The sequence below is a fragment of the Elephantulus edwardii genome, unplaced genomic scaffold (assembly GCF_000299155.1).
Source record: "Elephantulus edwardii isolate Elephantulus edwardi_28Jun2011 unplaced genomic scaffold, EleEdw1.0 scaffold00012, whole genome shotgun sequence".
In the NCBI taxonomy this organism is placed as follows: domain Eukaryota; kingdom Metazoa; phylum Chordata; class Mammalia; order Macroscelidea; family Macroscelididae; genus Elephantulus; species Elephantulus edwardii.
Genome location: NW_006399762.1, coordinates 3,105,585 through 3,119,627, shown reverse-complemented (window position 1 = coordinate 3,119,627; position 14,043 = coordinate 3,105,585). Strand labels below are relative to the sequence as shown.

The 14,043-nt window shown below is 36.5% G+C and overlaps 1 protein-coding gene across 1 annotated transcript in view; it reads left to right on the top strand.

Moving 5' to 3' along the window:
• KIAA1109 (KIAA1109 ortholog) overlaps positions 1 to 14,043 on the top strand; it is a 249,312-nt gene that overhangs the window by 180,637 nt on the left and 54,632 nt on the right. The window contains exons 55-60 of the mRNA XM_006881048.1: positions 319 to 487; positions 3,310 to 3,521; positions 4,958 to 5,156; positions 6,587 to 6,646; positions 10,530 to 10,756; positions 12,338 to 12,468. Of these exons, the coding sequence (XP_006881110.1) occupies positions 319 to 487; positions 3,310 to 3,521; positions 4,958 to 5,156; positions 6,587 to 6,646; positions 10,530 to 10,756; positions 12,338 to 12,468 (998 nt within the window). The remainder of the gene's footprint in view (positions 1 to 318; positions 488 to 3,309; positions 3,522 to 4,957; positions 5,157 to 6,586; positions 6,647 to 10,529; positions 10,757 to 12,337; positions 12,469 to 14,043) is intronic.

Below are 14,043 nucleotides of genomic sequence, written 5' to 3'. Positions count from 1 at the left end.
TATTAAAACATAGAAAATAAAATATTAAGAGTTTTTCAGATTTTCTATTTTATAAGAACTTTTCCAGTTCAGCAAGATTTTTTTTTCTCCAGTTGTCTACTTTTACTTTGCTTAAAATAATTCCACAGATTTAGCTTCACTCTCCCATTTTGGTATGAAGAACCAACTAAAAAGAGTCAGTCACATTTTTAAATAAGGGAATCTGTAATTTATGTTATCATTGACAATGAAATTGAGAAAACAGTACTTTAGTTCCTTTGGTGAACTAAAAGAAAATATAATTGTCATTATTTTACTGTGGCTTAAATTTTATTTTAGGTTTATGAGGAAGCTGGTTCTGATTTTCATCAAGTTGCCTACTTTAAAACCAGAATTGGATTAAGAAATGCCCTCCGAGAAGAAATCAGCGGTTCTTCAGATAGGGAAGCTGTTCTTATTACTTTGAATAGACCAATTGTTTATGCTCAGCCTGTAGCCTTTGATAGAGGTAAGATAAAGTCCATCGTTACTATATCAAGATTTAGAAATTCTTTGCTGATGCTCGTTTAAAATCACCTGTATTTAGTTATTTTTCTTTCTCCATGGCTGTATAATGGTCTGGTTACGAGTTTTAACTGGAATGTCAAGTTAGACTATACAGCATAACTAGAATATATAACACGAAAATGAAATGTTGCTGAAGATTATTTAAAAATGACCAGAACATTACATTGACAAGGGTTTGGTAGAAATTCAAGCTGAATTCAGAAGAGACCGTGACATGAGGAATATCATTGCTGATGTCAGACAGACATCATCTCTGTAAGCAGAGACAGCGTGAAGATGTTTACTTATGTTTTGTTGATTATGCAAAGACATTTGACTGTATGGATCATAATAAATTTGATAGTGTTGAGAATTTCACAATACTTAATTTTACTCATGCAGAGTTTATACACACCATGAAGCAGTCATTTGAACAGAATAGGAGATACTGATTGGTTTAAAATCAGGAAAGAAGTATATCAGGGTTGTATCCTTTTATGATACCTATTCAGTTTGTATGCTGAGAGAATAATCTGGGAGTCTTACCTGCATGAATAACGTGGCATCAGGATTGGAGAAAGACTTATCACCAGCCTTTGCTATGTAGATGACACAGCCCTATCTGATGAAAATGAAGAGGACTTGAAGGACTTAGGCAAGATCACAGAAAATCCTTTTTTGTGGGTTACACCTCAGTGTCAATCATTAATCTCATCACTGGACCAATATCATGATAAATGAAGATAAGATTGCAATAATTTCATTTTATTTGCATCCACAGTCATCATTCATAGAAGCAGCAGTCAATTCCAGAGACCTATTGTATTGGAGAAATCTGCTATCAAGGAGCTTTTTAACGTGCTAAAGATCAAGGATTTCAGTTTCAAGTATGCTTAACCTAGAGATGGATTGATACAGTGTCTGTGACAGTGAACTCAAGTGTGGCAGGGATGATGAGGATGAAGTAGGACAGGACAGGTTTCAGATCTGTTCATAAGGTCACTATGAATTATACTTGATTCAGTGGCACTTAACAACAGCTGTTGTTGTTGTTATGTGATGTCGAATCACCTGCGACTCATAGTGACCCTATGTGCAACAGCACTAAACCTGGTCTGTCCTGTGCCAGTCTCACTGTCTCGAAAACACCTACCTCCCTTATCCCAGTCACTGAATCAATCCACCTCATAGATGGTATTCTTCTCTTGCACTGTCCCTCCACCCTCCCAAGCATGACATCCTTCTTCAAGGACTCGTCCCTTCTTACAACATGTCCAAAGTATGTATGTCAGACAAAGCTTCAGAATCCAGCCTCTAAGGAGCAGCCCAATTTAACCCTCTCCAGGATGAGCCTGTCCATTTTCTTAGCAGTCCAGTCCCTATTTTAATACTCTTCTCCAGCACCACAGCTCAAAGACATCAATTCTCCTTTTATCCTCCCTAAGTCATTGTCCAGCTCTCTGATGCATAACAAGTGATTGCAAAGACCATGGTGTTAACAACAGTTAGAGCTAAGATATTTTTAATTGCTTCATATGCATGTGAAAGTTGGGCACTAAATAAAGAAGATCGAAGAATTGATGCCTTTAAATTGTGGGGTTGGTGAAGAGAACTGAGTATACTATAAGTGCCAAAAGAACAAACAAATCTGTCAGTAAGTACAAACAGGGTGGTCATTAGAGACATGAATGCTGAAACTTTGCCTCCCATACTTTGGGCATGTTATCAGGAAGGGCCACGACAATGATATCATACTTAAAAACGTACAGTTAGCAGAAGAGAAACAGACCTCTTCAGTCAGCTGGATTAACACAGTGACTGATACAGTGGATTTAAGTCCAGCAGTGATTGGGAGGATGGTGCAGAATTCTGCATCAAGATATTATAAAAATAAGAGTAGGGCAAGGTTTCAATCTATTATAAATAAGGTTGGTATGAATTTAAGTTGACTTGACAGCTCCTAACAACAGCATTTCTACTAAAAGTAGCCCTAAAAGTTAAGCTTTCGGCTGCTAATAATGAATAGGTTGTTTGTTTGAACCTGATAGAGATTACAGTTTAGTACTTCATGGGGTGATTCTACTGTGTTACAGGGACTTTCTGAGTTAGATTTCATACGGTGGTACCAACATAGTAACAACTTCCACTAACAGTGATACCTTCAACTCTCTTTGCATATGCTGCTGTTCAGCTTCCAAAGCTAGTTAATTCTTCCTCTTTGTTCATATGTAACTGTTCATATGTATCCTCTTTGTTCAAAAATAACTCCTGTATTTTCCTCAAGGAACGGGCTAAATCAAATCTCTCATAATATGTTCTTCTAACGTAGCTTCCTCTCCATCAAGTATTTGTAAAAATAAGAACTGTGAGGAATAAAAAGTAAAATCAGGTTCTCTTTCCTTCTCTGCTGACAGTATGCTGTAAGATCTGGTTTATCCCCTATTTTTCCAGAGTCTTTCCCCCCTCTTCCCTCTTTTAACTCTTTTGCATGGTCCGTCTTAAACTAGCTGTGCCTCTGTCTTACTGACTTAATAAACCTTTTCACTTGTTTTGCCTTTAAAAAAAAATAAGGTCTGTGAGGTCAGGTATTAGATTCAATGAAACAATTTTTAGAGTGAAGGAGAACTTCTTTTTTCTTCTGCCATTATACAGACCATCTGTCAAATTAACTAAATCCTCTTGTGTCCTTTTAAAGTTTAATGCTGCAATCCTCTGGGGATAATTTTTGTTAATCTTGCAGTATTAATTTCAGTATTCTTTCTTCCCTGACTTACATACCAAAAGCTGTGCTGTTTTGGCTGAATTATAAGGCTGCCTATGACAATTGGAATGAACAACGTATGGCCTTACATAAGGATATTCATATGGCAACAAAAGAAGTGGTAGATATGCTTCCTGGTATCCAACAAACCTCAGCCCAGGCCTTTGGGACTCTCTTCCTCCAGCTCACTGTGAATGATCTGGGAATTTGCCTGCCTATAACAAATACTGCACAGGTAAACAGTTAAAAAATCAAATGCTATTCTAAATTAAGAGCTAGACAATTCTACTAGCCATTTCTGTGTATACAGAGCATATCAGTAGATTTTTCAGGAGAATACTTTCTTGAGTTTGATAAATGGCAAGAGAGAGAGAGACTGAACTGCTTGAATCATTATTCCTCCATTACATTTTAAAGTCAGAACTCAAGATTTTTCTCTGAAGTACTCTGATATGCCCAGAATAGTGAATATTTTAATCATCTGATAATTCTTAATTTTTAGCTTGACAAATAAGTTTATTTTCAAAATATTTTTACTGTTTTGTAACAAAAAAAGGTTTTAGTATAAACATGGTTATAAAATGGAAGCAAAAGGACACTTAAGAAGACTGACAGTCTTTAATAACCTAATTTGTAAACCAATTCCAAGCTATCCTGTAGGGCTCAGTAGAAAGATCCATAGAGTTTGCAAGACTATAACTCTTTATGGAAGTATAATGGTACATCTTTCTCCCGCAGAACGACTCCTGAGTTCAGGTTGGCGATCTTTTGGTTAGTGGCCTGGTGTTTTAATTTCTGTGCCATCAGAGCACACTTCATCTGTAATAGGAAAGGGAATTTGAGAAGACTTTTAAATGGTCCTATTTAATAGTAATGAAACTTCGAACCTTTTGTACTCAGCTCAAACTTCCCCCCCTCATAATTTAGGGTCACATCTCAAGAATATGTATTTGCATGCCATGTATATAAGAAAGAAAAGGCTATGAGCCACTGTCAAGGCAAGAAGCAATAATTATAACAGTGAAATACAGAGAATTGTGTTTTATCTATGAGCCTTTATTGGCTTAGTGGTGAGGAGTTGTGCTGCCAACCCAAAGGCAAACTGTTTGAATCCACCAGCTGCTCTGTGGGAGAAAGTTGAGCAATCTCCTTCTGTGCAATTTATTGCCTCTGAAAACCCACCAGACGGTCAGCTGTGAGTTGTTTCTAACTCAATGGTACATTCAACATCATAACATTTTATCTTAGAAAACTTTTATCTAGGTATAGAATTGGTTTATCTTTAGTGTTTGGTTTGACAAGAAACTTGTCAAAAATTTTTTTTCATGTTTGTGTCTCAGAGTTTAAAAAATGTTGATAATTTGTATTGGCAGGATGGACAGAGTTTAGAAGTAACCAGAGGAGTATGTCATTCATAGTAATACTGTTCCTATGATGATTACACAGACTTGAGAAACAATTAGCCTTTTCATGTTTAGTAAGAAAAAGTATATATGGTTAATTGCTGTCAGTTGATTAACTTTTTTTTTTGAAGTGTGTATCTCCCTAATTTGTGTTTTCGTGAAGATTTATAAGTTTAGCTTTTTAGGTTTTTTATTACCTGCAACCTTTGAAGTCTTTCAAGTCAAGATATTCTCACCTTTTGTCCTATTTCTTGAATATATTTTGCAGTCTAATCACACTGGAGATCTTGACACTGGTTCTGCATTAGTGTTGACCATTGAAAGTACTCTGATTACTGCTTGCTCTTCAGAATCCCTTGTTAGTAAAGGACATTTCAAAAACTTTTGCATCCGTTTTGCTGATGGCTTCGAGACATCATGGGATGACTGGAAACCAGAAATTCGTGGTGATCTAGTAATGAATGCCTGTGAGTGTCTTGTCTTTTCTCTATAACATTTAAAATGAAAAAAAAAATTTTTTTTCATTGGTAAAACTAAAGGATTTTCAGTAATAGGAATATTTTTATATTTTGTGAAAGAAAGGCTATTTCTAGTTAAAGATATGAAAATACATTTGTGAAAAAATATTTTATTAATTAGGGTAAATAATGTTGCACTATCTAGACAAAGCATTCTTTTTGATAGTATGGCATTTGAATATTTGCTTGTTCCATTTTTTTCTGTATCTGATCAATAAAACATCTTTGTTCTGTAAATTCCTCAGCAATCTAATAGAATGTGTCACTTAATAACAAATAGACCTTTTCTTCCCAAGTAAATTGTAGTATTGTTAAGTTAGAGATATTTTTCTGTTTTGAAAATACAGACAGAATTTTAATACCATTTTATTTAGGAAATAACAAATTCAAATTTGAAATATTTCAATAATAATTTAGGATTCCAAGTGAGTTGCAAAAGGACATTTCATTTAAGAAATACCTACTCTCAGATTTATATTGATACTTGATTTTAAATAAAGATTACTAAGAAACAGTCTTATTTCTGTCTTTAGAATATACTTTGTTTAAAATTTGCTTCAAAGATAGTGTGTCCTTTATTATTTAAAGTTAAATTTAACCTATTTCCTGAAGCTGAAGTTGTCAAAGCTAATTGTAGAGATGTTTTAAAGTTAATATCAAATAGATATGCTCTAAGGATAATTCCTTGACCTTAAGAGACTAAAATCATGGCAGTTAATAGTTTTTTGACATAAAAAGTCCCATTATCAGTGATAATAGATATTATGAATCATTGTCCTTAATTTGACCTAATGTAGCAGTTTGTAGTTATTAAAAGAATAATTTTTAAATCACTTGTATTTCTCTAAGTATTAGTCACTGATAGTGGTGAGAATTATCATACTCTCTTTGATGCTGCGGGGAAGGCAAAGCTTCAGAACTGGTCATTTACTGTCCCTTGGATAAGTAAATCTCATGTCTAGAATATAAAGATGAAACTGAGGTTATATTTTTAAAAATCATAGAGCAACACTTTTTGTGAGACTTGGAATAGATTGTAGGAACTAGCCAAGGTAGTCTATGTTTTGCAAATTAGGAACTGATCCCTGCAGAAGCAATTGTTTAGAAGCTTAATTTTGTGTTTAGATAATTTTGAGTGATATTTTGGATTATATAATTTGGTGGTAAGAGTTGTGCTGTCAACTCAAAGGAAGTGGTTTGAATCCACCAGCTGCTCCGTGGGGAAAAGATGGGCCATCTCCTCCTATGTGATTAACTGTCTTTGAAAACCCACTGGAGGGTCAATTATGGGTAAAAGACCTGACTCGAGAGTATATAACAACAACATTGAACTATAGAGAATTTTTATTGAAAACTATATTGGGTTGATTTTTGTGCAGGTGTTGTTCCAGATGGTACTTATGAAGTATGTTCAAGGACAACAGGACAGGCAGCAGCTGGTAAGTCCATATGCCAGGTGGAGCTCTTATTTAGTAGATTGTGGGGGAAAAGCCTTCAATGTTTTGGGTGGTGTTGTTTTGTTTTTTTTACCTATGCTTTAGAGAGTTGGACAATGACTAGGGAGGATAGAAGGAGAATTGATGCCGTTGAGCTTTGGTGTTGGAGAAGAGTATTAAGGGTACCATGGACTGCTAGGAAAACAAACAAATTCATCCTGAAGAGGGTTAAACCATGCTGCTCCTTGGAGGCAAGGATTCTGAGGCTTCATCTGAGATACCTTGGTCATATTGTAAGGAGAGACCAGTCCTTGGAGAAGGACATAATGCTTGGGAGGGTGGAGGTACAGTGCAGGAGACAAAGGCCCTTTAGGAGGTGGATTGAGTCAGGGACTGGGGTAATCAGGATGGGTGTGTCGGAGACAGATAGGCATTGGACAGAGCAGAGTTTAGGGCTGTTGTACGTTCGCTCTGAGTCACAAGCGACTCAATGGCACAACAACAACATGGGGGAAATGATTACAGTATTAGAAATGTTCAAGAATTAGAATGGAGGAAAACACCCCAGAAAGCCCACAACCTTAGGAAACCAATTAGAAGGTAACTGTAGAAACAATAACATGTCTTAACCAAGAGGATAGTGCATATATATGTACATATATATTTTATTATCTCATTTGGTATGAAATGGACATGGAAGACATTTCGGTATTAAGATGTTGAGAAAGATCCCTGCGTGGCTGAAATGGCTTGCATTTGTCTGTCAACCTTAAATTTGGCATTTGGAACTACTCAGCAGCATTGTGGAAGAAAGGCCTGGCAGTACACTTCCATAAAGATATTAGCCAAGAAGCCCCTATAGAACATGCGTATCTGTGACACGTGGAGTCATATGAGATAATATTGACTCAGGACCAGTGTTGTTTTTTTTCTAAGAGTTGAGTGAGGCAGAGCTGATCTGATTAAGGCTAATAGATTTCTTTTCTCTTCTTACCATTTCCTCTTCTCTTGGCCTCAGTACCTACTCTAATGTAAGTTTGCTCAACAAACAGCAAGACCTACATACAGTATTACTGAGAAAGAAATGAAAAGGTCAGGGACATTTCCAGCAAATATATTTGAAGTATGGGGACTAGCTCGGACAAACAGATAGTGGGTGTGAGATCACATAAAAATCTTTGTCAGACTTTTGTTTACAAGTGATGACAGAACTCATTTACACACAGGGGATGGGATGGTTTATTTAAAGGCTACTTCAAGATTATAAATTCAAGAATAGGGAAAGAGAGGGAGCTCTTTTAGTGGTAAAGAGTTAGGCTTCCAACCCTAAAAGCATGTAGTTTGAATCTACCAGCTGCTCTTATGGGAGTCAGTTTCAACTCAAAGGTACATAACAGCAAACCACAGGAAAAAGAAGGAACCACATCAGTTCAGTAGTCCTTAGAAACTATAACCAGAATTTCAACTGTCATCAGAGCTCTTTACAGCTCTTATCATTGATCTCCTCTGCAGTTGCTTCATTTCTCTTTGAATTTTTTACACACACAGCAGGATATGTGGCTGCCAACAGCTTATATTGCTATTGTTGTTGTTGTTGTTAGGTACCATCTAGGCAACTATGACTTCTAGTGACTCTATGGACAATAAATGAGAATCAGGTCCTGAGCTATCCTCATGATCTCTACCATGGTCAAGTCACTGTGTCAGTCATCTCATTGAGCAGCTTCCATTTCCAGCGAGCTTCCACTTTTCCCACCATAGTATCTTTTTTCCCCAAGAACTAGCCCCTTTTGACAACATACTCACAAATATGTGAGATGATATTATACCATCCTCACTCTGTCCAGCTAAAGAGCACCCTAGGTGCACTTCCTCAAGACAGATTGTTGTTGTCATTGTTGTTATGTACCATAGAATGGGAAGCAACCTATAGCTGACCCTCTGGAGGGTTTTTAGCAGCAGTTAATCACACAGTATGAGATTGCCCATCTTCTCCTGCAGAGCAGCTGTTGGCCCCAAATCATGTACCTTTTGGGATTACAGCACAGCTTCTTGCCACTAAACCATCAGAGCTCCCACAAGACAGATTAGTTGGTTCTTTTGGCAGTTTGGTATATTCAATATACCACAATTGAAAGCCTTCAATTCTTCTTCAGCCTTTCTTATGTGTTGTCCAACTTCTAATACAAATGAAGCAATTAAAAATAGTGTGGCTTGGGCGAGCTCTGGTGGACTAGTGGCAAGAAGCTGCACTGCAATCCCTGAGGTGTGTGGTTCAAATCCACCAGATGCTCTGCTGAAGAAGGAGGAATAATCTGTACCAGTCAGATCTGATTTAACAGTACACACATAAAAAATAATAATTAGAAAAAAATTTTTTAAAAAAGAAATAAATTCCAAAATCAATCTCCATAATAGTCTATGTGTTTCCTACTGCCAAAGGGGCCCTTTAGAGTAGTGAGAGAAGATCTTCACCCTGAAACCCACAGCGTCCCTTTTCAGCAGGAAGTAGCTAAGAGAATACGCCATCCCCTTTTCCTTATGACTCAGGGTGAAGTCTCTCTCAGGGAGGAGTGATAGGGAATGGCAAAGGACACACTGACAAAGAAGATTAATCAGAACTGGCTTTGACAAGCACTGTGGCATTTGGACAAGAACAAACTGGGAGGAGGGTAGAGAGAATAGTGCAACAATGAATGAATGGAAACCCAAAATCTCTGTAAATGTTTATGAAAATTAATAAAATATAATTATAGAAAAAAAAAACAAAAAACACATTACCACTGAGTCAATTCCAGACAAATCAGGATTACAAGGCTCTGGATTCTTTGTCCTACAGAGTGCTATTATATTTAAATCACTGACATTTAGGTTAACAGCCTTCTGTGTTTTTCCACAAAATTCAGTCCTCTATGAGTTCCTCTGTTTTGTGTTTTGCTGCTCTTTTTATTAAATTTTTAATATGTCCTCTTCAAAAAAAAAGAAATAAAAAAAAATAGTGTGGCTTGGATCAGGCACAGCTAAGTCTTTAAACTAATGTCCTTGCTCTTAAGCATTTTGGAGAAGTCCTTGACAGCAAATTTTCCCAGTACAGCACATCTTTTGATTTCTCGACTGCTGCTTCTATGAATGTTAATTGTAGATCCACATAAAATTAAATCATTGACAGCATCTATGTTTTCTTCATCTATCATTGTGTTGCCATTGGGTCCCATTGTGAAGATTTTTGTTTTCTTGATATTGAGGTGTTATCCCTATTGTTCTTGAAGTTGAACTCAAGAGCCAACTTTATCTCTCCCTTAGTCACGAGACACAGGCAGATTTTTCTTAGGTTCAGGGAAGAACTAATTTTTCCAACTTTAACCAGATTTGAGCCAGTTATCTAATTATAGCTAATGGATCAAAGTCATTGAACATCTTACTCTATCTGTGGTAGGTGGATCATCTTGGGAGTTTGAGAGATAATTCATAATTTAAGAAAGGAAAAAGTGCAATACAATGGAAACAATAGATTTATACTACATTCACATTGAAATCAATTCCATGTCCTAATATTTCCCTGCATTTAGCTGTGAGAAACATTGGTGATAATTATCCTTTTTTATGTCTTACCTATATATTGGATTATTTAATAAAGGTTATATTAAAAATATAGCATGGAAGGATGAGTGGCATCCACTTCCATAATAGCTTGCTTCTGGAAACCCTGTGAACCTGGAGAGAGGATGAAAGGCACCCAAGCGTCGAGGACTCTCCTTCACAGGGTTGCTATGAGTCACCTGCAACTTGACGGCACTTAACAACAATAACAATATATTAAAAATAATATAAGGTTACTTTTCCATACTTGGGATTTTTTAAAAATGCCATTTCTTTGTTTAAACAGAAAGTAGTAGTGCTGGAACGTGGACACTCAATGTACTGTGGAAGATGTGTGGAATTGATGTCCACATGGATCCTAATATTGGCAAAAGACTTAATGCTCTGGGCAACACCCTTACAACACTGACCGGAGAAGAGGACATAGATGACATTGCTGACCTAAATTCAGTGAACATAGCTGATCTGTCAGATGAGGATGAAGTTGACACTATGTCTCCCACTATCCACACTGTAAGTAATTTTACTGTTAAGCTTTCCAGAACTGGGTTTTAACTTGAGATGAGTAGTAGTTAATAAGCTGATGAAGGAAAACAAAAGGATGTGGTGCTCTGTGTCTACATTTCATGATATGGTCTTTTCATTACATTCCATGCTCATAAGGATTGCCACTGAACTTTTTCCTCAAGCTACAGGTAAAGTATTTAAAAGCAAAATGAATGCAAATTGGTACAGAAACAAGATAATCTTGTAGTTGCTAAAAGCACAGGTGATGTGGGCAAGTGTGGAGTGACTACTTATGTTGTTTTTGTATAGTTGACACTCTAGTGGGTTTTCCGAGGCAGTAAATCACATAAGAGGAAATTGCTTTATTTTTCCTCCTGTAAAGTGGCTGGTGTATTTGAACCACATGCTTTTGGGTTGGCCATGCAAAGCTTACCACTAAGCCACCAGGGCTACCTGATACCTTAAAGATATTGGAATTTCTTTTTAATATGACAGAAGTATTCTAAATTGAAGTTGGGTGATGGTTACAAGACTTTGTGGATATCTGTTGTTAAAAAGGGGGGGAAAAATAAGCTAGCTAAATGTTACATTTTAAATAGGAATATTTTATGGAGCTCTGGTGGCCTAGTGGCAAGAAACTGCTGCAATCCCTAAGGCATGCAGTTCAAGGCTACCAGCTGCTCTGCGGAAGGATGAGCAATCTCCTTTTATGTTATTAACTACTTCTGAAAACCTAGCAGAGAGTCAGCTGTGGGTCAGTTCCAGTTCTACAGTACACAACAACAACAATTGTATAGGGTGCTGATGGTGCAGTCCATAGGGAGTTGCAATCCAATGTGGCACCTCTGTAGCAGTTCGGATACAACTAGCAGCTTCAAGGGAGAAAGATGGCAGCCTTGTCCTGTGCAATTTACAACCTTGGAAAACACATGGGAGGATCAGCTATGACTCTAATCACACCTGATAGCATTGACTTGAGTGCTTTATGGTATGTGGGTTATTATGGCAATAAGAATGATTATACATTGAAATATCAGAAGAACGCAAATAGTATCAGGTGATTTGATAATCACAAAGAAATTCATTCTGCTTTCATTCTGATATTAATTTTCAGTTAAAAAAATGTATTTACCATGACAGAGTTTTGTTCTTGAAACAAAGTAAAGAAAAATTAATGTCATTGTTTATCATTTAGAGTTCAGATGGAAGTTCAGTAAGTGGAGATGGCCACAAACTCACCTTTGGGCAGCGACTTGTAAATCATCTCCTAGGCCTGACGCCCCAAAATCAGCGCTATTCTGTTCCTGCAGAGTATCTCTGTGACCCACAGATGGGCTCCCCTCAGTCTAGCCATTCTCATTTGAAAGCATGCAGAGCTCACTCGTGGGGAAATGTAGGTAGCACCTAAATAGATGACTTTTGAAAATGAAGGGTTTTGAATCACTGGTGAATTCTAATCATCATACTTAATATAGCTGCCTTTGATTCTTGCATGCTTCTTTTGATTAAAGGTGCTAATTTTGTTATAGTATAGATTTACTTTGTAACCTGGGGGTGACATTAACAGCTACACTTTTGATTTTTCAGGAGGCTCTAGATTATCGAAGACAAGGAACATCTGGCAGCCAGCCAGGAGAACTTAGAGGAAGAAAAATTGTAAAGCGTATAGTAGATATCAGAGAACTGAATGAACAGGCCAAAGTAATAGATGATCTCAAGTATGTATTTTCATTTAATATTGTATTTACTACTATTAGAACCACAAGATTTTGAATGTGAAAAAAATTTAATTTGGGCTAGTACAGTCCCTTTAGTTTGAATAAATGAAGACATCACAGCTGGGTTCATATTTATTAGTGATAAAGTTATGGACAGGAATCAAGTCTAATGTGTTCTTCACAGTTCCCTATTTCTGAGCAATTTCTGAGTGACTTCAGGTAATATTTATCTGTGAATACTGTTACACACACACACACACGCGCGCGCGCGCGCGCGCACACACACACACACACACACACACACACACATATCTTTATATGTATATATAAAGGTAACCAGTAGTATTACCATAAAATGTTTAAAAGATAAACAGATTTAATATTTACTGAGTTTCTACACTGTATTTGATGTTATTATGAGGTACTGCTGAGTCTACTCTGATCCATAGCACCTCTTTGTACAACAGAATCTCAATACAGCACTGCACTGGTGAGGGTAGGGGACATTAACTAGAACTTTTTGAAGAAAAATCTATGGCTCAGAGAGGATAAAGTATAGAAATTTGAATTATATGTGTTTGAAATTAGAATACATTAATTTCTTGCCTCTCATATTAGCAGATCTATAATACTGAAAAGGGATTAGTGGAGTTGAGAGGAAGGAGTAGGTGGTAGTAATTTTTTTTCCATATCTGCTAGCTGCAGAATTGTAATCATTAGATAAGTAAATATTTCCTTTTTAAGACTGGATGTTCTTCTTGCCAAGCTTTGAACTTTTTTAGTTTTCCCAAAAAATAATGGTCAGGCCTCTTCTAATCTTCATGTATTTGTCCCATGTGGTTTTTTTTTTTGGTTTTTTTTTTTTTTTTTCTTTTTTTTTTTTTTTTTTTTTTTCTTGTCCCATGTGTTTTGTACTCAACTTTACTTAAAAAAAAAAAAAAAAACCAGCACAAAACTTAATTCAAATACATGTATTTTGCCTGAGGAGAAGTATTGCCTAAATATTTTTCTATAAATTAGTTAGACAGTGAGTCATATTTTCCAGTTGACCCACATTTTACAATTTTAGTTTTGTTTCAAAGGAAAAAATGACTTGAAGCAAAATGCATTTCTTCCTCAATAGTCTTTATTGAGTTTTAAATTACATGTGGAATTTTAAATTCATGTATTGTTATGCAGTATATCCATACTTTTCATGAGATGATAAGGAAGGATCTTGTTGCAGAAATAAGTAAGGAGTATTTCCTCAAACACTGGAGAAATCTTTCTACAGTTAGCCAGAGTTAAAGTGTTAATTGTATGAGTATTTTGATATGTCTGTACGGATTGAGGCTCAATGTCAAGAAGACAAAGATTCTTACCACTGGACCAATTGGCAGCATCAGGATAGATGGTGAAGAGATTGAGATTGTTCATAGCTTTCATTTGCTTGGCTCCACAGTCAACACTCTTGGCACCAGTAGCCAGGAAATTAAAAGACGTATTGCCATGGGAAAGTCTGCTGTTAGGGGAGGGACCTCTCCAAAGTACTGAAGAGCAGTGGTGTCTCTCTGTAGACTAAGATGCATCTGATGC